The sequence below is a fragment of the Somniosus microcephalus genome, chromosome 19 (genome assembly GCF_052327205.1).
Source record: "Somniosus microcephalus isolate GS21.2 chromosome 19, FLI_Smic_1.0, whole genome shotgun sequence".
NCBI lineage: Eukaryota > Metazoa > Chordata > Chondrichthyes > Squaliformes > Somniosidae > Somniosus > Somniosus microcephalus.
The window spans coordinates 60,434,384-60,455,165 of record NC_141005.1 but is presented as its reverse complement, the minus strand read 5'-3'; the positions used below and the strand labels follow the sequence as shown (position 1 = coordinate 60,455,165).

The 20,782-nt window shown below is 48.1% G+C and overlaps 1 protein-coding gene across 1 annotated transcript in view; it reads right to left on the bottom strand.

The window, feature by feature from the left end:
• LOC147104511 (solute carrier family 2, facilitated glucose transporter member 11-like) overlaps nt 1-20,782 on the bottom strand; it is a 124,736-nt gene that overhangs the window by 60,505 nt on the left and 43,449 nt on the right. The window contains exons 4-5 of the mRNA XM_085961871.1: nt 16,524-16,622; nt 16,260-16,420 (exon numbers count right to left, since the gene is read on the bottom strand). Coding sequence (XP_085817997.1) covers nt 16,260-16,420; nt 16,524-16,622 — 260 coding nt within the window. The remainder of the gene's footprint in view (nt 1-16,259; nt 16,421-16,523; nt 16,623-20,782) is intronic.

Sequence of the window (20,782 nt, the reverse complement as noted above, 5' to 3'; positions counted from 1 at the left end):
AGCTAAAAAGGGAGGATTGTGGTGTATGTAACCTGTTCCACCTCAAGAGAACTACTTTAAGAGATGTACTACTTTCTCTTGGCTGCTGTATACTGTAATACCGGTGGTGACCACACCGGTATATAAGTGTTGTGTAAGGATTTGCTGGGCAGTTCAGCCCTGACCTCCGAATAGTAAAGACCTGTTAAAAGTTATTCTTGTTGTCTGTGTCCAGTGATTGATCCTAAACATAACTGGGACACACAGACTCAACAGGTACCACTTGAGCCTCAGCTATTTACAACGTATATCAATGACTTGGATGAGGGGACCGAATGTAATCTATCCAAGTTTGCTGACGATACAAAGTTAGGTGGGAAAGTAAGCTGTGAGGAGGACGCAAAGAATATAGACAGGTTAAATAAGTGGGCAAGAACGTGGCAGATGGAATATAATGTGGAGAAATGTGAAGTAATCCAATTTGGTAGGAAAAATAGAAAAGCAGAATATTTTTTAAAAGGTGAGAGATTGGGAAATGTTGGTATTCAGAGGGACCTGGGTGTCCATGTACACAAATCCCCAAAAGTTAACATGCAGGTACATCAAGCAATTACGAAAGCAAATGGTATGTTAGCCTTTATTGCAAAGTGATTGGAGTATAAGACTAAAGAAGTCTTACTGCAATTATATAGGACTTTGGTGAGACCACAGCTGGAGTACTGAGTACAGCTTTGGTCTCCTTACCTAAGGAAGGATATACTTGCCTTAGAGGGATTGCAATGCAGGTTCACCAGACTGATTCCTGGGATAAGGGGATTGTCCTATGAGGACAGATTGAGTAGACTAGGCCTATATTCCCTAGAGTTTAGAAGAATGAGAGGTGATCTAATTGAAACATATAAAATTCTTAAGGAGCTTGACAGGGTAGATGCAAAGAGGATGTTTCCTCTGGCTGGGGAGTCTAGAACCAGGGGTCACAGTATCAGAATAAGGGGTTGGCCATTTAGGACTGAGATGAGGAGAAATTTCTTCACTCAGAGGGTGGTGAATCTTTGGAATTCTCTACCCCAGAGGGCTGTGAATGCTCAGTCGTTGAGTATATTCAAGACAGGGATCAACAGGTTTTTGAATACCAAGGGGATCGTGCGGGAAAGTGGAGTTGAGGTAGAAGATCAGCCATGATCTTACTGAATGGCGGAGCAGGCTCAAAGGGCCAAATGTCCTACTCCTGCTCCTATTTCTTATGTCCTTAAAAGGAAGGCAAGGACTGCTGCATGGAAGAGGCAAGTGCTTTTTCAGCACTGCTTGTGGGCCAGGAGAAGCAGGAGTGCTTCCCCCCGGCCCCCCAAGCAAACCTGTTTCCCACTCCGCATGATCGAACACCCGTGATCATCGACCCCCCCACCCACCGTGATCAGCACCCCTCCCGTGATCATCGAACCCTCCCCCGACACCCACCAACCCCCATCTCTGTCCCAATCTCACTCCAACCTCCCACAGTCACCCAGTCACCACCCCCACCGCCGCCACCCACCCCCCCCACCCACCCCCCCCGGCGATCTCAACCCGAGCAGTAGGAAATCTACCTGCTAACCTGCTGCATCTCTTCTGGAGCGTTCCCCGCCCGACAGGGAACCAAGTCTGTCAATCAGGCCGGTTTCCGGGCGGGGAACCTGTTGAAACAAAAAAACACGTACTCTGAAGTTAAAACTCCACGGCATTCGGGGAAACCCGGACTTCCGAGTTTCCCAACCAGAACTCCTCCCCCCAACCCCGCTTGGCAATCCCGCCCCAGTAAATATCGGGGCCTATGTGTCAGCATTTACCCTCCACACAAGCAAATAGTTGTAATCACATTGATCCATTCTCTCCCTACATCTTTTAATCCCATTTTCTTTCATCCACATACCCAATCTAATCCTGAATGTTGACATAGTTTGTGTCTCAACCACTGAAATCCACAGCATGACAACACTTCTACGCCTGCTCTAAATCTCTTGCATTTAATCTTCTCATTTTTAACCCCTCAACTGACTGTACTTGTAAGCTCACAAGACACTGCTCGAGACTTCCCAAACTCATTTCACTCAGAAACCTTGCAAGAGCAGTGAGAGCCTTTCATCCCATTTGCATCAACTAGATTTAATTGGAGAGAGTCAGGATGAAGCTCAGACCAGTGTTGTCACTGGGCTTATTAACATATTGGTAACAAAACGCTAGGAAAAATAATGCTGAACTTTTAATGAAAACAGAATATGCTGCAAACACTCATTAAGTAAGGCAAGCCTCCATGGAGAGAACAAACAGGGTAAGGTTTCAAACTTGCACCCTTCTTCCAAACTGGAAGATGTTAAAGTTGAACAGCGCTTGAAAAGGAACGGAACAAGTGGAATGAGGAGGGAAAAAAGACAGACACAGGAAAAGAAATAGAATGACCTGCAAGGTGCTTAAATGGAAAGCAGGAGATTGTTAAACAGCAGAAGTGATATAACATGAGACAATAGGAAGCATTATGAGAGCAATCAAATAAAACACATATACAAGACACAGAGAAAGTGTGAATAGCTTAAAGAGGTGGAAGGTAGGTGGGTTAAGGGAAGCAGGAAAAACTAGCAAGCTCCAGTAGCCCAGGAGCCTGGTAGAAGAAATAAACAGGTTGACACCAAGGGTGCAGACCACTATGATGTTCTGATGGGGGCGTCTCCACCCTAAGAACCAACCTGTTCCTTATCTCCATCCCCGGAAATGCTGGCAAACTAATCCTACATTGCTAGCACAGCCTGCTGGAGAAAAAGATGGGGGATAAAATTAAAGTCGTGTATGAAGTGGTTAAAGCCAATATTAAGGCCAGGGAAGTGCGCAGTGCCTAGCAGAAAGATAAAGTGCCGCTCCTCAAGCTTGCCTTGAAATTCATTGGAAGAGTGGAGCTCAGGGTCACACTTGCGGACAGGGTGGAGGTGTTCAGCAAAGCGGTCACCTAACCTGCATTTGGTCTCCCCTACGTATAGAGGAGACCGCATCACTAATGAAGATTTACAGGCTCTTGGGCCACTGGAGATTGCTCCACTTTGCCAGTTTTTCATATGTCCCTGTAACCTGCCCATCCCTCAAGCCTTTAGCTATTCACACACTCTCTATGTCCCTTAATTATTTGATTGCTCATATTATGCCTCCTATTGTCTCATGCTTATATCACTTCTGCCATTTAACTATTCCACTTAAGCACTTCACAAATCTCTATTCCTTTTCCTGTGTGTGTTTATGTTTTTTCGCCTCCCCTTTCTCCTCCTTCTGTTCCGCTGTTAATCTGTAATATCTTCCAGTTCTGACAAAGCGTGCAAGCCTGAACTTGTTTGCTGCCTGACCTGCTGAGTGTTTCATAAGAACATAAGAAATACGAGCAGGAGCAGGCCATTCAGCCCCTCGAGCCTGCTCCGCCATTTAATGAGGCCATGGCTGATCCGATTTTGGCCTCAACTCCACTTTCCTGTCCGCTCCCCATAACCCTTGACTCCCCTGTTGCTCAAAAATCTGTCTATCTCAGCCTTGAATATATTCAATGACTCAGCTTCCACAGCTCTCTGGGGTAAAGAATTCCAAAGATTCACGACCCTCAGAGAAGAAATTCCTCCTCAACTCCATCTTAAATGGGCAACCCCTTATTCTGAGACTATGCCCCCTCGTTCTAGATTCCCTGACGAGGGGAAACATCCTCTCAGTATCTACCCTGTCTGTAGTGTATGTACCCGTCTACCTTTAAGAGAACTATTGTATGTAACCGTCCACCTTTAAGAGAACTACTTTAGGTGTTGCACTACTTTGTTGGCTTCTGTATACTGTAATACCGACGGTGACCACACCGGTATATAAGTGCTGTGTCAGGATTTATTGGGCAGATTCGCCCTGACCTTCGAATAGTAAAGTCCTGTTTTAAGTTACTCTGGTAGTCTGTGTATTAATTAACTAAACAACCCACAGACTTTACACTGTCCAACTCCCTCAGAATCTTATGTTTCAAAAAGATCACTTCTCATTCTTCCTGAGTATAGGCCCAACCTGCTCAACCTTTCCTCATAAGACAACCCTTTCATCCCAGGAATCAACCTAGTGAACCTTCTCTGAACTGCCTCCAATGCAAGTATATCCATCCTTAAATAAAGGGACCAAAACTGTATGCAGTACTCTAGGTGTGGTCTCACCAGCGCCCTGTACGTTGTAGCAAGACTTCCCTACTTTTATACTACATCCCCCTTGAAATAAAGGCCAACATTCCATTTGCCTTCCTAATTACTTGCTGCACCTGCATGTTAACTTTTTGTGTTTCATGTACGAGGACACCCAGATCCCTCTGTACCACCACATTCTGTAGTCTTTCTCCATTTAAATAATGTTTTTCTTTTCTATTCTTCCTACCAAAGTGGATAACCTCCCATTTTCCCACATTATACTCCAGCTGCCAAATTCTTGCCCACTCACTTAATCTCTCTATATCCCTTTGCAGACTCTTTGGGGTCGATTTTGTCGAACCTGTCGGGAAGAAGGCGGGACTTCCCCTTTCGGGTTTCTGACCAGTCTACTTCGACGTCCGGCCAATCCGCGCGATTTTCCCTTGATTGACCTTGTTAAGCCCGCCCAGCGGGCTCAGCAGGCCAATTAAGGGCCACCTGGCAACAGGTGATGTCACAGACTGCAATTTCATCTGTCAAGATTTATGACAGATGAAATATCAGTGTCTCACAGCTGTTTGAAGCTGTGAAACACTGACAGTCTGATTTCTAAGCTGAGTCCTTCTACGCAGACTCAGTTAGAAATCTCAGCAGCACTAAAAGCTGCAGGCTGTCACTTTTGACAGATCGCAGCCGTTCAGCTTTCAGTTCCGGCTGACTGATGCGCTCCCGGCGCCTACAGGAAGAAAGGCTGTTAAGGTAAGTAAAGGTAAGTAAAAGTTCTTAACACACTTTAGACACACCAAACACACTTACCTTTACACTCATGCACCCATCACTCACCTGAGCGCCGACATCGTGACCCCTCCAACTCATTCAACCCGACGGCCCGCCGCTCCAACCTGACGTGGTTTGGAGCCGTCGGGAAACCCACACGGAACCCCTCAAAATGGGGATTAGGCTAAAAACTGCCTGTTAACTACCTGTTAACAGGCAGTTAATTGGCACTAACCCCTTCCCGCCTGGTTTCGGCGAGTCCCAGTGCGGGGCGGGTACCCGCCGCCCCTGAAACTTACGTGGGGCGGGGTTTTGGGCGGGATGGTGGCAGGATTTCCCCCCCCCCACACGCCTGAAACCCCGCCTGAAGGCTCCCTGAAAATCTAGCCCTTTATGTTCTCCTCACAACTTGCTTTCCCACTTATCTTTGTATCGCCCGCAAATTTGGCTACAATACACTCGCTTCCTTCATCCAAGTCATTAATATAGATTGAAAATAGTTGAGGCCCCAGCACTGATCCCTGTGGCACCCCACTAGTTACAAATTGCCATCCTGAAAATGACCCATTTATCCCGACTCTCTGTTTTCTGTTAGATAACCAATCCTCTATCCATGCTAATATATTACCCCCAACACCATGAGCTCTTATCTTATGCAGTAACCTTTTATGTGGCACCTTGTCGAATGCCTTTTGAAATCCAAATACACTACATCTACTGGTTCCCCTTTATCCACCCTGCTCGTTACCTCCTCAAAGAACTCTAATAGATTTGTCAAACACGATTCCCTTTCATAAAACCATGTTGACTCTGTTTGATTGTATTATGATTTTCTAAATGCCTTGCTACTACTTCCTTAATAATGGATCAAGCATTTTGCCAATGACAGGTGTTAGGCTAACTGGCCTATAGTTTCCTGCTTTCTGTCTCCCTCCTTTGAATAAGGGCATTATATTTGTGGTTTTCCAATCCGCTGGGACTTTTCCATAGATCAAGGGAATTTTGGAAGATTACAACCAATGCATCCACTATCTCTGTAGCCACTTCTTTTAAGACCCTAGGATGCAGGCCATCAGGTCCAGGGGACTTGTCAGCCTTTAGGCCCATAAGTTTGCCTGGTACTTTTTCTGTAGTGATATTGATTGTTTTAAGTTCCTCCCTTTTGCCCCTTGATTTTCTACTATTACTGGGATGTTTTTAGTATCCTCTACTGTGAAGACAGATACAAAATATTTGTTCAATGCCTCTGCCATTTCCTTGTTTCCCATTATTATTTCCCCAGGCTCGTCCTCTAAGGGACCAATGTTTACTTTAGCTACTGTCTTCCTTTTTATATACTTGTAGAAACTCTTACTGTCAGTTTTTATATTTCTTGCTAGTTTACTCTCATAAGCTATTTTCTCCCTATTTATTATTTTCTTAGTCATCCTTTGCTGGTTTCTAAAATTTTCCCAATCTTCTTCCCTATCACTAATCGTTGCAACATTGTACACCTTTTCTTTCAATTTGATACCATCCTTAACTTCCTTGGCTGGCCATGGTTGGCTCGTCCTTCTCTTCGAGTCTTTCTTTCTCACTGAAATATATCTTTGTTGAGTCATAAAATTTCTCTTTAAATGTCTGCCACTGCTTTTTTACCGTCTTACCTTCTAATCTATTTTCCCAGTTCACTTTAGCCAACTCTCTCCTCATACCTTTGTAATTGCCTTTATTTAAGTTTAATACTCTAGTTTCAGACACAAGTTCTCACCTTCAAACTGAATGTGGAATTCTATCATGTTATGATCACTCTTCCCTAGAGGATCCTTTACTATGTGATCATTAATTAATCCTGTTTCATTTCACATTACCAGATCTAAAATAGCCTGTTCCCTGGTCAGTTCCGCAATGTATTGTTCCAAGAAACTGTCCTGAATACACTCTATGAACTCATCCTCAAGGCTGCTTTTGCCAATTTGATTTGTCCAATCTATATGAAGATTAAAATCGCCCACGATTATTACAGTACTTTTCTTACATTATTTCTTGATTTATACTCTGTCCTATAGTGTAGCTACTGCTAGGGAGCCGATAGACTACTCCCACCAGTGCCTTCTTTCCCTTACTATTTCTTACCTCCACTCAAATTGATTCTACATCTGGAACTTCCGAGCCAAGATCATTTCTCACTATTGTACTGATCATTTCCTTTATTAACAGAGCTACCTCATCTCCTTTTCCTTTCTGTCTATCTTTCTGAAATGTCAAATACCCCTGAATATTCAGTTCCCAGCCTTGGTCACATTGCAACCACGTCTCTGTGATTCAAGACAGAGAATGAGCCTTTAATTTTGTCTTTTTATCATTTTTCCCGCCTCTGACCTTATTGGCTGGTGCACTCTTATGTTTGTACGCTCTGTCCCTTCCTGTCACACTCTGGTTTTCATTGCCCATATTGCTACCCTGCACTCAGAGTTATACAGCACAGAAAGAGGCCCTTCGGCCCATCGTGTCTGCGCCGGCCATCGAGCCCTGTCTATTCTAATCCCATTTTCCAGCACTTGGTCTGTAGCCTTGTATGCTATGGCGTTTCAAATGCTCATCTAAATGCTTCTTGAATGTTGTGAGGGTTCCTGCCTCTACCACCCTTTCAGGCAGTGAATTCCAGATTCCAACCACCCTCTGGGTGAAAAAGTTTTTCCTCAAATCCCCTCTAAACCTCCTGCCCCTTACCTTGAACTATGCCCCCTGGTTATTGACCCCTCTACTAAGGGGAAAAGTTCCTTTCTATCTACCCTATCTATGCCCCTCATAATTTTGTACACCTCAATCAGGTCCCCCCTCAGCCTTCTCTGCTCTAAGGAAAACAACCCCAGCCTGTCCAGTCTCTCTTCATAGCTGAAGCGCTCCAGCCCAGGTAACATCCTGGTGAATCTCCTCTGCGCCCTCGCCAATGCAATCACATCCCTCCTATAGTGTGGTGACCAGAACTGCACACAGTATTCCAGCTGTGGCCTAACTAGCGTTTTGTACAGCTCCATCATAACCTCCCTGCTCTTATATTCTATGCCTCAGCTAATGAAGGCAAGTATCCCATATGCCTTTTTAACCACCTTATCTACCTGTCCTGCTGTCTTCAGTGATCTATGTACATGCACACCAAGGTCCCTCTGATCCTCTGTCCTTCCTAGGGTCCTACCATTCATTGTGTATTCCCTTGCCTTGTTAGTCCTCCCAAAATGCATTACCTCACACTTTTCAGGATTAAATTCCATTTGCCACTGTTCTGCCCATCTAACGTCTATATCGTCCTGTAGCCTGAGGCTTCCCTCCTCGCTATTTATCACTCCACCAATTTTCGTGTCATCTGCGAACTTACTGATCATACCTCCTACATTTATATCTAAATCATTAATGTACACTACAAACAGCAAAGGACCCAGCACCGATCCCTGCGGTACACCACTGGACACAGGCTTCCAGTCACAAAAACAACCTTCGACCATCACCCTCTGCCTCCTGCCACTAAGACAATTTTGGATTCAATGTGCCAAGTTGCCCTGGATCCCAAGGGCTCTTACCTTCTTGATCAGTGTCCCATGTGGGACTTTGTCAAAAGCCTTACTGAAGTCCATGTAGACCACATCAACTGCACTACCCTCATCCACACACCTAGTCACCCCCTCGAAAAATTCAATCAAATTGGTCAGACATGATCGCCCCCTGACAAAGCCATGCTGACTATCCTTGATTAATCCTTGCCTCTCCAAGTGGAGACTAATACTGTCCCTCAGAATTCTTTCCAATAATTTCCCGACCACTGTGATGCGCTATCAATTACTGAGAAAGACTGGAAGTTAAGAGAGTAACAAACAGGCTTTTATTAGCTAAAGAACGAAGGCATGCCTCTAGTGGTCGACCGGTCCTGAATGCCTGGGGCACTGCAGAGCAGCCGCCTTTATACCAGGGCATATGGGTGGAGCCAGGGGCGGAGCCAGCTGAGGCATGCACAGACAGGCACAACAATGGGCAAGAGTGAACAACAGTGAAGTGAACAACAGTGAACAACAGTGAAGTGAACAACAGTGAACAACAGTGGTTTACCACATTCACCTCTTGCTTAAAAAATGAGTCCGACGGGGTGAAGTGTATTAAAAGTTCGTATAATTAAGTCTTTCTGGGGGTCTTGTATGCCGTCGTGATCGTCGTGGCGACGGCTGAGGTGGTGCAGCTTCCGACGCCGAGTCCCGCATGGGCCGGAGCACTGGCATGTCGTCCTCATGGGTGTTGAGTTGGTTGGTGATCAATGGCAGATCACGGGGCCACGGCGTGCCGTCTACGGGGGTTAGGTATGGGTCCGTTGCCGCCGGTGTATTGTGGGTAGCGGTGATGTTGGTTTCAGGGGCCCCCGAGGGTGCGAGGTCTCATATGGAGACTGTGTCCTCCCGCCCGTCTGGGTACGCAATGTAAGCATACTGGGGGTTGGCGTGGAGGAGGTCGACCCTCTCGACCAGGGGGTCCGTTTTATGGGTCCTCACGTGTCTTCTCAGTAGGACCGGCCCTGGGGACGTCAACCATGGCAGTAGCGATGTCCCCGATGTGGACTTCCTTGGGAAGACAAACATTTTCTCATGAGGGGTGGCGTTAGTGGCAGTGCAGAGCAGTGACCGAATAGAGTGGAGCGCATCGGGGAGCACATCCTGCCAGCGGGAGGTCGGAAGGCCCCTAGACTTTAAGGCTAGCAGGGCGGCCTTCCAAACTGTCGCATTCTCTTTTTCCACCTGTCCGTTCCCCCGGGGGTTGTAACTGGTGGTCCTGCTTGTGGCAATACCTCTAGCAAGCAGGTACTGACAGAGTTCGTCGCTCATAAACGATGAGCCCCGGTCGCTATGGATATAGCTGGGGAAACCGAACAGGGTGAAGAGGTCGTTCAGACATTTAATGACCGTGGCACTGGTCATGTCCGGGCAGGGGATGGCGAACGGGAAACAGGAGTACTCATCAATAATATTGAGGAAGTACACATTGCGGTCGGAGGAGGGGAGAGGCCCTTTAAAATCAACGCTCAGGCGCTCGAAGGGGCGAGTGGCTTTTATCAGGTGAGCCCTGTCTGGTCTATAAAAGTGCGGTTTGCACTCAGCGCAGACTTGGCAGTTCCTGGTCATGGTCCTGACCTCCTCAATGGAGTAAGGCAGGTTGCGGGCCTTGATGAAATGGAAGAACCTGGTGACCCCCGGGTGGCAGAGGTCATTGTGGAGGGCCCGCAGTCTATCAACCTGTGCGTTGGCACATGTACCTCGCGATAGAGCATCCGGGGGCTCATTGAGTTTCCCGGGCCGGTACAAGATATCGTAATTGTAGGTGGAAAGTTCAATTCTCCACCTCAAAATCTTGTCGTTTTTGATTTTGCCCCTCTGCTTGTTGTTAAACATAAAAGCAACTGAACGCTGGTCAGTGAGTAGGGTGAATCGTTTTCCAGCCAGGTAATGCCTCCAATGTCGCACAGCTTCCACAATGGCCTGGGCCTCCTTTTCGACAGAGGAGTGTCTGATTTCGGAGCCTTGGAGGGTCCGTGAAAAGAAGGCCACGGGCCTTCCCGCCTGGTTAAGGGTAGCGGCCAGGGCAAAGTCGGACGCATCGCTCTCCACCTGGAAAGGGATGGACTCGTCCACCGCGTGCATGGTGGCTTTAGCAATGTCCTCTTTGATACGATGGAAGGCTAAGCCGGCCTCTGCCGCCAGGGGAAAAGAGGTGGACTTGATAAGTGGACGGGCTTTGTCCGCATAATTAGGGACCCACTGGGCGTAGTAGGAGAAAAACCCCAGGCATCTCTTCAGGGCCTTGAGGCAGTGGGGCAGGGGAAGGTCCATAAGGGGACGCATCCGGTCGGGGTCGGGGCCGATGACTCCGTGTTCCACAACACAGCCAAGGATAGCGAGGCGGGTTGTGTGGAATATGCGCTTCTCCTTGTTATACGTAAGGTTTAGGAGTTGGGCAGTGCGGAGGAATTTGTCGAGGTTGGCGTCATGGTCCTGCAGGTCATGGCCGCAGATGGTCACATTGTCCAGGTAGGGAAAAGTGGCCTGCAACGCATTCTGGTCGACCATCCGGTCCATCTCCCTTTGGAAAACGGAGACCCCGTTGGTGACGCTGAAGGGAACCCGAAGGAAGTGGTAGAGGCGGCCGTTTGCCTCGAAGGCAGTATACTGGCGGTCCTCATAGCGGATAGGGAGTTGGTGATATGCTGACTTAAGGCCAATGGTGGAGAATACGCGGTATTGTGCGATCTGATTGACCATATCAGATATGCGGGGGAGGGGGTATGCGTCCAGTTGGGTATATCGATTAATTGTTTGGCTGTAGTCAATGACCAGGCGCTGCTTCTCGCCGGTCTTGACGACCACAACCTGGGCTCGCCAGGGGCTGGTGCTAGCTTCAATAATCCCCTCCTTCAGGAGCCGCTCCACCTCAGATTTAATAAAAACTCTGTCACCAGCGCTGTATCGCCTGCTTTTGGTGGCGATGGGCTTACAGTCGTGGGCGAGGTTAGCGAACAACGGGGGGGGGGGGTGACTTTAAGCGTGGAGAGGCTGCAAAAGGTGCGCGGCGGGCAATTTGAAAACTGCTGGTTGCAGACTGTGAGTGGGGGACGGGGTCCACCATACGCCATCGTGACACTCTTAAGGTGGCACTGAAAATCCAACCCCAGTAGAACGGCAGCGCAGAGATGGGGCAGGACAAGCAGTTTAAAGTTTCTGTACTCTGTGCCCCTCACCGAAAGGGTCACCACGCAGTAGCCGCCGACGTCCGCTGAATGGGACTTGGAGGCCATAGAGACCCGGTGGCGCGCTGGCAGGACCGGGAGAGAGTAACGCCGCACCGTGTCGGGGTGGATAAAGCTCTCCGTGCTCCCGCAGTCGAAAAGGCAGGTCGTGGCGCGGCCGTTTACCTTAATGTCCATCATGGACCTGGCTAGTTGGTGAGGTCTAGATTGGTCCAGTGTAACGGAGGCCAGCGTAGGGTCAGGCGTGTCGCTGCAGTCATCAGGTGAGGCGGTGGCTGAGTCGGGGGCCCGTTGCAAAAATGGTGGCCGGAATGGATCACCCATGGTCGAAGGCGTCCAAGATGGCGTCCAAGATGGCGGCGCCCATGATCCACACGCGGCTGGAGGCGTACAAGATGGCGTCCAAGATGGCGGCGTCCAAGATGGCGGCCCGCTCGGCCCACACGCGGCACTGCTGGAGTTTGGGGTAGGTTTAGCCTTGCAGACGCTGGCGTAGTGCCCTTTCTTCCCACAACCAGAGCAAGTAGCGTTTTTCGCCGGGCAGCGCGCTCTGGGGTGTTTGGCATGGCCACAGAAGTAACACTTCGGGCCCCGGGACATCGCTGCAGAAGTTGGGCCGTTGGCAGGATGTGACGGGGGTGGCGCGGCGCAGGGTGGCGGTCCTACCGTGTCCCAGGATGGCGGCGCCCGCGCCATCCACGATGCGGCTGCGCGGTCAGGGGAGTAGGCGTCCATATTCCGGTGGGCCACGTCTAGCGAGAGTGCGCGGGCCGTGGCCTTCTTCAGGTCGAGTTCGCCCTGCTCCAACAGTCTCTGCCGGGTGTAGTTGGACCTGAGGCCCGCGACGAAGGCGTCCCGGACAAGTTCCTCCGTGTACACCGCGGCCGACACCTCTTTACATTTGCAGGCCCGGCCGAGCACCTTCAGCGCCCGTAGGTATACCTCCATCGATTCCCCGGGTTGCTGTTTGCGGGACCCCAGGAGGTGTCTGGCGTAAACCTCATTTACCGGGCGTGCATACTGTTCTTTAAGGAGGTCGAGAGCACCCTTGTAGGTAGTCGCATCTTGGATGAGCGAATAAGCTTGGTGGTTCACCTTGGAGGTCAGAACCCTTAGTTTGTCGCCATCGTTTTGAACAGTTTCGACGGAGGCTTCTAGGAAAAATTCGAAGCATCGCAGCCAGTGTGCGAACTTGGTAGATGAATCCGCCTCTTGAGGGTCTAGTTCCAGGCGTGCTGGTTTGAGGATTTGCTCCATCGAAAAAAAGTTTAGCTAATAAAATTGATGCGCTATCAATTACTGAGAAAGACTGGAAGTTAAGAGAGTAACAAACAGGCTTTTATTAGCTAAAGAACGAAGGCATGCCTCTAGTGGTCGACCGGTCCTGAATGCCTGGGGAACTGCAGAGCAGCCGCCTTTATACCAGGGCATATGGGTGGAGCCAGGGGCGGAGCCAGCTGAGGCATGCACAGACAGGTACAACAATGGGCAAGAGTGAACAACAGTGAAGTGAACAACAGTGAACAACAGTGAAGTGAACAACAGTGAACAACAGTGGTTTACCACACACTGATATTAGGCTCACTGGCCTGTAATTCCCTGGTTTATCCCCACTACCCTTCTTGAATAATGCTACTACGTTAGCTGTCCTCCAGTCCTCTGGCACCTCCCCTGTGGCCAGAGAGGTTCTGAAAATTTGTGTCAGAGCCCCTGCAATCTCCTTCCTTGTCTCACACAGCAGCCTGGGATACATCTCATCTGGGCCTGAGGATTTATCCACTTTTAAGCCCACTAAAACCGCTAGTACCTCCTCCCTCTCAATACTAATTTGTTCAAGCATATCACAATCCCCCTGCCTGATTTCTATGCCTACATCGTCCTTCTCCATAGTGAACGCAGATGCAAAAATTCATTTAAAACCTCACCTACATCTTCCGGCTCTACACACAGATTGCCACTTTGGTCCTTAATGGGCCCTACTCTTTCCCTGGTTATCCTCTTGCCCTTAATATACTTATAAAACACCTTGGGATTTTCCTTTATTTTGCCCGCCAGTGTTTTTTCATGCCCCCTCTTCGCGCTCCTAATTTCTTTTTTAAGTACCCCCTGCACTTTCTATACTCCTCTAGGGCTTCCACTGTTTTTAGTTCTTTGTATCTGCCAAAAGCCTCCCTTTTTTTCCTAATCCATTCTTGTATATCCCTTGACATCCAGGGTTCCCTGGTTTTGTTGGTCTCACCCTTGACCTTTACGGGAACATGTTGGCGTTGTACTCTCTCTATTTCCTTTCTGAAAGACTCCCACTGCTCTGATGTGGATTTTCCTACAAGTACCTGATCCCAGTCCACTTTGGCCAGATCCTGCCTTATCATATTAAAATCGGCCTTCCCCCAATTTAGAACCTTTATTTCCGGTCCATCTTTGTCCTTTTCCGTGACTACCTTAAATCTCACCGAATTATGGTCACTGTCACCAAAATGCTCTCCTACTGACACTTCTACCACTTGCCCGGCTACATTCCCTAGAATTAGGTCCAGTACCGCCTCCTCTCTTGTAGGACTTTCTACATGCTGGCTCAAAAAGCTCTCCTGGATGCACTTTAAGAATTCCGCACCCTCTAAGCCTTTCACACTCTGACTATACAAGTTAATATTGGGGAAGTTGAAATCCCCTACTATTATTACCCTATTATTTCTACACTTCTTTGAGATTTGCCTATATATCTGTTCCTCTATCTCCCACTGACTGCTTGGGGGCCTATAGTACACTCCCAGCAAAGTGCTTGCCCCCTTTTTGTTTTCAAGTTCTACCCATATGGCCTCATTATAGGAACCTTCAAAGATATCATCCCTCCTTACAGCAGTAATTGACTCCTTGATTAATATTGCGACACCCCCCCTCTGTCTCGACTGAAGATTCTATACCCCGGAATATTGAGCTGCCAGTCCTGCCCCTCGCTCAACCATGTCTCTGTGATAGCAACAATATCATACTCCCATGTGTTCATCAACACCTTCAATTCATCTGCCTTACTCACAAAACTCCTTGCATTACAATAAATGCCATCCAGCCTTGCCATACTCCCTTGTGCTGTTACATATTTGCTCTGCCTTCCAGGTTGACTTGTTTTCTCCTCTATATTTGGCTGTGCATCACCCCCTACTATAGCTCCACTCCGTATCCCATCCCGCTGCCAAGTTAGTTTAACCCCCCCTCAACAGTACTAGCAAACCTCCCCGCAAGGATGTTGGTCCCGTTCCGGTTCAGGTGCAACCCGTCCGACTTGTACAGGTCGCACCTTCCCCAGAAGCAGACCCAGTGATCCAGGAAACTAAAGCCCTCCCTCCTGCACCAACTCTTTAGCCATGCATTCATCTGCTCTATCCTCCTATTCCTATACTCACTAGCACGTGGCACCGGGAGTAATCCAGAGATTACAACCTTTGAGGTCCTGCTTTTTAATCTGCTACCTTGCTCCCTAAAATCTTGTTGCAGGACCTCATCCCTCTTTCTACCCATGTCGTTGGTACCAATGTGAACCACGACCTCTGACTGTTCGCCCTCCCCCTTCAGAATGCCCTGCAGCCGTTCAGTGACATCCTTGACTCTGGCACCAGGGAGGCAACATACCATCCTGGAGTCACGTCTGCGGTCACAGAAACGTCTATCTGTTCCCCTTACGATAGAATCCCCCATCACTATTGCCCTGTCCTTTCTCTTTAACTTTCTAACTTTGCCCTCGCTTGAACCCTCCCCCCCACTATTTAGTTTAAAGCCCTATCTACAGCCCCAATGATTCGATTCGCCAGGGCACTGGTCCCAGCATGGTTCAAGTGAAGGCCGTCCCAACGGAACAGCTCCCTCTTTCCCCAGTACAGTACCCAGTTTCCAGCATTATTTTTTTTGTTTCAGATTTCTAGCTCCAGCACTATTTTGCTTTTATGCATTTAAGCTTTAATGTTATGCCAATACTCTTCCTGTGTGATGATCTGAATTCATCAACTAAATTTCCTCCCACCAACAATGAAAGACCTTTCACCACCAGTATTCCACCCTAGTGTTGTACAACTGAAAGCGCTGTCTGCAGACATAACCCAAGTTTGGAATAACAAAATTTCTGCAGTTAAATTGAGCATAGGATGAAAATTCTGGAGTTCCCGAGTTCTTAGTCCTTTTTCATCTATTGGCATTTTGTACCTAACTATCCCCTCCAAAGTAAAAGCAACCTCCAAGAAGTTTATTTTCCTCTGCATGTCAAACAATTCTTTTACCCTCAAAACTCCTTCAAAAAACTCAACTCCATCCAAGCCTTGAATACAACCCCACGTGGGAAAAATCATCTAAAACCTCCTTTCACACTCCTGGACAAAAGAAAAGAAAAAAGTTTGTCATCCAACAGGCGATCTCTCTCTCTCACCGTATTCCCTCTGAATTTTCTTCTCATACCCTTGGTATCAAATTGACCCTGTGCTAGCGCTCTCACTTCTGAGTTGGAAGGTTCACGTCCCACTCACAGCAAAGAAGGGTAGATTTTTCTTGGTAGTGAACCCCAACATTTCCCCTGTAGTTCGTACCTTCCATACATTATGGCCATGGGTCCAGCAATAAGTGCCCCGACCAATCCTCCAACTGAATAAGTGGCCATGATAATGCTCCAGAGCAATGTGATGGACCGGCTCTCCAGTTGCGTGCCGTAGCGCTCAGTCCAGGTCTCGTTGATAAATGTTTGGATGTACTGTCATTTTGAGGTAAAGAAAAATATGGATTTAGTTTTAATTATGCCTTTACAAATATGGAGACAACTGACCTTTTCAAGTTGACCATTGCTCTGGACTCACAGTTGTTGGTGCATTGATGATTGTCAGGTTAAACCCATATTGGAAGGTGCCACCAATACAGGCAGCAAAGATAGTCAGGAGGAGACCTCTGATCTGCAGCTACAGGAGCACAAAAGGAAATAGAAAGGATTACTTTCCAGTAAGGCTTACTTCAGTCATACACCACCTATATTCAAGGAGATTCACAAACAATACCACACAACATACTGGATGATATTTCCTTCTCCATGTTTAACACTCCCCGGTCCCACACCAAGTTTGGAAATGATCAAAATTATCAGTACATCTTTCCAGCAACAAAAGGTCATCACTCATACCCAAACCTGATCTCGGAAACCATTTTGTTTTTAAATCAAAATTATCTGCAATAGCAACTAAGCTTGTTTTTAAAGAATTATATATTATTGAATATTCTTAATGGATCCGAGGTCCCAAGACCTTGGTACAGTCAAACATCTACGTTAGACATTCGGCTTCTGTGTCTACATAACTCTTACCGCATTCAAATGGAATGTCAGACGCAAGAAAGAACTTAAATTTATACAGGGTCCTTCATGTCCACAGGATATCATAGAGCACTTTACAGCCAATGGATTACTTTTGAAGTGTTGTCATTGTTGTTATGTAGGCAAACACAACAGCTGATTTATGCACAGCAAGGTCCCACAACCAGCAAATGACCAGATAATCTGTTGTCAGTGGTGATGGCTAGGCACCAGGACAACTCCTAGGGATCTTTTATGTCCACCTAAACAGGCGGATGGAACCATATCTCATCCAAAAGACAACGCAGCACTCTCACTACTGCACTGAAATGTCAGCCCAGTTAACAGCGGGTCTCGAACCCAAAACCTTCTGACTCAGAGGCAGCAAAAATTGCAGAAACCCAAATAGCTAATTTACACAAGCACAGATCCCCACAAAGTTAAATATGCTGGACACGATACAACGCAGTACAAGTATGAACGTTTCCATTTTCCTTACAGCCTTTCTGAGAGAGTGATTGACAATTTAAAACCAATTTCGCATCCATAGGATAATTCCAGTCAGCAGAGAAAAGAATTTCATCCTTTCAGTCTGGCCTGGATTCAAGCCCAAAGTAAAATGACAGTGAACGCACGCACATATATACACACACAGGGGGTGATTTTCCCAGCCCCGAGGAGGCGGGTTTGGAGGTGGGACAGTTGGCAAAATGGCAAAAACTGAGGGCGGGTTCGGAACCCGCCTCCGTACAATTTTGCCGGAGGCAGTTTCGATGGGTGCGATTCGGTCCCGCCTCCATCAGTCGGAAGAGGTAGTTAAGTACCTTAAATAGTAGCTAAGGGCCTCTATAATCCTATTTAAACAGGCGCTCGTTATTTTACCACATTTTCAGCGTGTTCCACGACCCTCCTAAACCACGCCAGCTAAACCTTGAGGGTTGACAAGTGGGTGGCCTCCTCACAGCTGCAGCACCACCATTAAAACGGAGCTTTCATCAGGGAGCATTTGCAAGTGGCAGAACTTTTGTTCCACAGGTCTTTCAGCACTTTTATCAGGCCTACTGAAGTCGGAGGTGCTGCAGTTTCTATCTCTCAACTGTGGGACCTCCTTGGAAGACCCTCTCCCCGCTTGGACTGAGCGCTTCCCCAACGGAGGTAACTGCCAGCAGCATGGGAACCATTTATTTCCTTTCACCATGGAGCTCAGATTCGGATGAGGAGCAGCCATGGCAGCAGCAGAACCAGGCAGCTCAGCAGCAGGAGCCGCAATCTCCTGCTCACCCACCTGATGCTGCACAGGGCAGAAGGCGCCAGTGTATGGAAACACATCGCCGCATGAAATACCCCCCTCTCAGGGTTTACAGAGGATGAAACAGAGCTCCGAGAGCGGGAGAGGCTGATTTAAACAGAGCACCGAGAGCGGGAGAGGCTTTTCACCCTGTAGGAAGAGGCCGGTGTCAGGAGCAGCAGGAGAGTAGTGAGTTTTTAAACTCACTTTCACAGGCTTTTTCTCAAAGGCCAGTCAATCTTGCAGACCAGCGGCGGCATTCCAGAGCCATGCCACAATTCCAAAAGTGATGTGGGCAAGAGGAAGCAGCTGATTGGGTGAGTACGGCCAGGTGAGTATTTATACTTCTCCATAGTTTGACAGTTAAGGTTAATAGTTTATAAAGTTTAGAAGGTCTTAATTTTTGTGGTTATACTTTCTAAGGTCTCTGTTGTGTATCGGGGAGTGCTAATAACCAAGGGCCCTTGAGTATATCATTTAATTGTAGTGTAATTGGTGGTATTGATTTAAGTTAATTTAAATTAATTGAAGGGTAAGTCAAGACAGCACAGCTCGGACCCGTGGCATGCTCCTCCTGCACTATGTGAGAAATCAGGGACACTTCCTGTGTCCCTGACGACCATGTATGCAGGAAGTGTATCCAGCTGCAGCTACTGGCAGACCGCATTGCGGCGCTGGAGCTGCGAATGGATACATATTGGAGCATTCGCGATGCTGAGGACGTCATAGATATCACGTTTAATCAGTTGGTCACACCGCAGGTAAAGGCTGCACAGGCAGGAAGGGAATGGGTGACCGCCAGGCAGAGTAGTAGGCGCAGGCAGGTAGTGCAGGGGTCCCCTGTGGCCAACCCCCTCTCAAACAGATATACCGCTTTGGATATTGTTGAGGGAGATGGCTTATCGGGGGAAGGCAGCAGCAGCCAACTTCCTGGCACTGTGGGTGGTTCTGCTGCACAGGACGGGAGGAAAAAGAGCAGGAGAGCTATAGTGATAGGGGATTCTATTGTAAGGGGAATAGATAGGCGTTTCTGCGGCCGCAAACGAGACTCCAGGGTGGTGTGTTGCCTCCCTGGTGCAAGGGTCAAGGATGTCTCGGTGCGGCTGCAGAGCATTCTGGAGGGGGAGGGTGAACAGCCAGTTGTCGTGGTGCATATAGGTACCAACGATACAGGTAAAAACCGGGATGAGTTAAAACGCTTCCTAAACGCTGAATATAGGAAGTTAGGAGATAAATTAAAAAATAGGACCTCAAAGGTAGTAATCTCAGGATTGCTACCAGTGCCACATGCTAGTCAGAGTAGAAGTAGAAGGATATTTCAGATGAATACGTGAGTCCTGTTAGAATTTTATAAGTTTCAATGAGATCCCCTCTCATTCTTCTAAACTCTAGCGAATAAAAGCCCAATCGACCCAATCTCTCAATGGTGTAGGGCTTCATAGACTGCACACATGTGGCCCTTACGGCACCCCCATCACAACCCAGCTATTTGTCAACCGCAAGAGCCTCCACTCCCTCAACGTACAGCTGGTGGAAAACCACAAGAAGGAGATTTTGCACGTTTGCGCCAAGTTCTATAGTAGTTGCCATGACTCTTTCATCCTGCGGAACTCGAGTGTTCCTCCATTCTTCAATCCGCCAAACCAACTTAACGGATGGCTCCTTGATGACAAGGGCTACCCCCTGAAGAAGTGGCTAATTACGCCAATCAGGAGGCCAGCTAACGAGGCTGAAGAGCGCTACAACGCCAGCCACATTTCGACCAGGTCCATCATCGAGCAAACCATTGGCTTGCTGAAGATGCGATTCTGATGCCTTGACAGATCAGGTGGAGCCCTGCAGTATTCAGCAGCCAGGGTCTCCAGAAAGGTCATGGTCTGCTGTGCACTGCACAACATCGTGGCTTGCAGCTTCCTGATGAGCAAGTAGCTCAGTTCATAGCCTCCTCAGATGAGGACAAGGAGGAGGACCGAGCGCCGGCCTATCGACCAGCAGCAGTGGCCGTGATGCAAGGAATGCACTTATCCTGGCCAGATTTGCATAGGTTGCCCATGTCCTTGGCTCCATCTTAATACATGATAGACAATGGACATGACTCTATGGCCTCCTTTCACTCTGGCCACCAAACTGACCACGCAAGTGTCGCAGAGCCCTCAATGTGGAGCTGCCTAAGGCGAAATAACAGATGCCATCACACCAACAGTTTGCCATCAAATCATTTTTATACTTTCAAACAGGGATGGCATTTGTCAATAAACATAAACAATCACCCAAGTGGCTACCCCTGTGACTAATGGTGCATTATTACTCTTTTACGCGTGCTCCTACATGGTGTTCCCCCTGTGGCTTCAGCAGAAGTGGAGGCCCCTTGCTCACTTTCATGCTGCTCCCGCTTCAACACCTTTGGCGGGCGTCCTCTGGATTTACGAGCCTGTGAGGGCTCGCCAAACGTCCGCTCCTCCTGCGGCAGTGCAGGGGCTGAGACG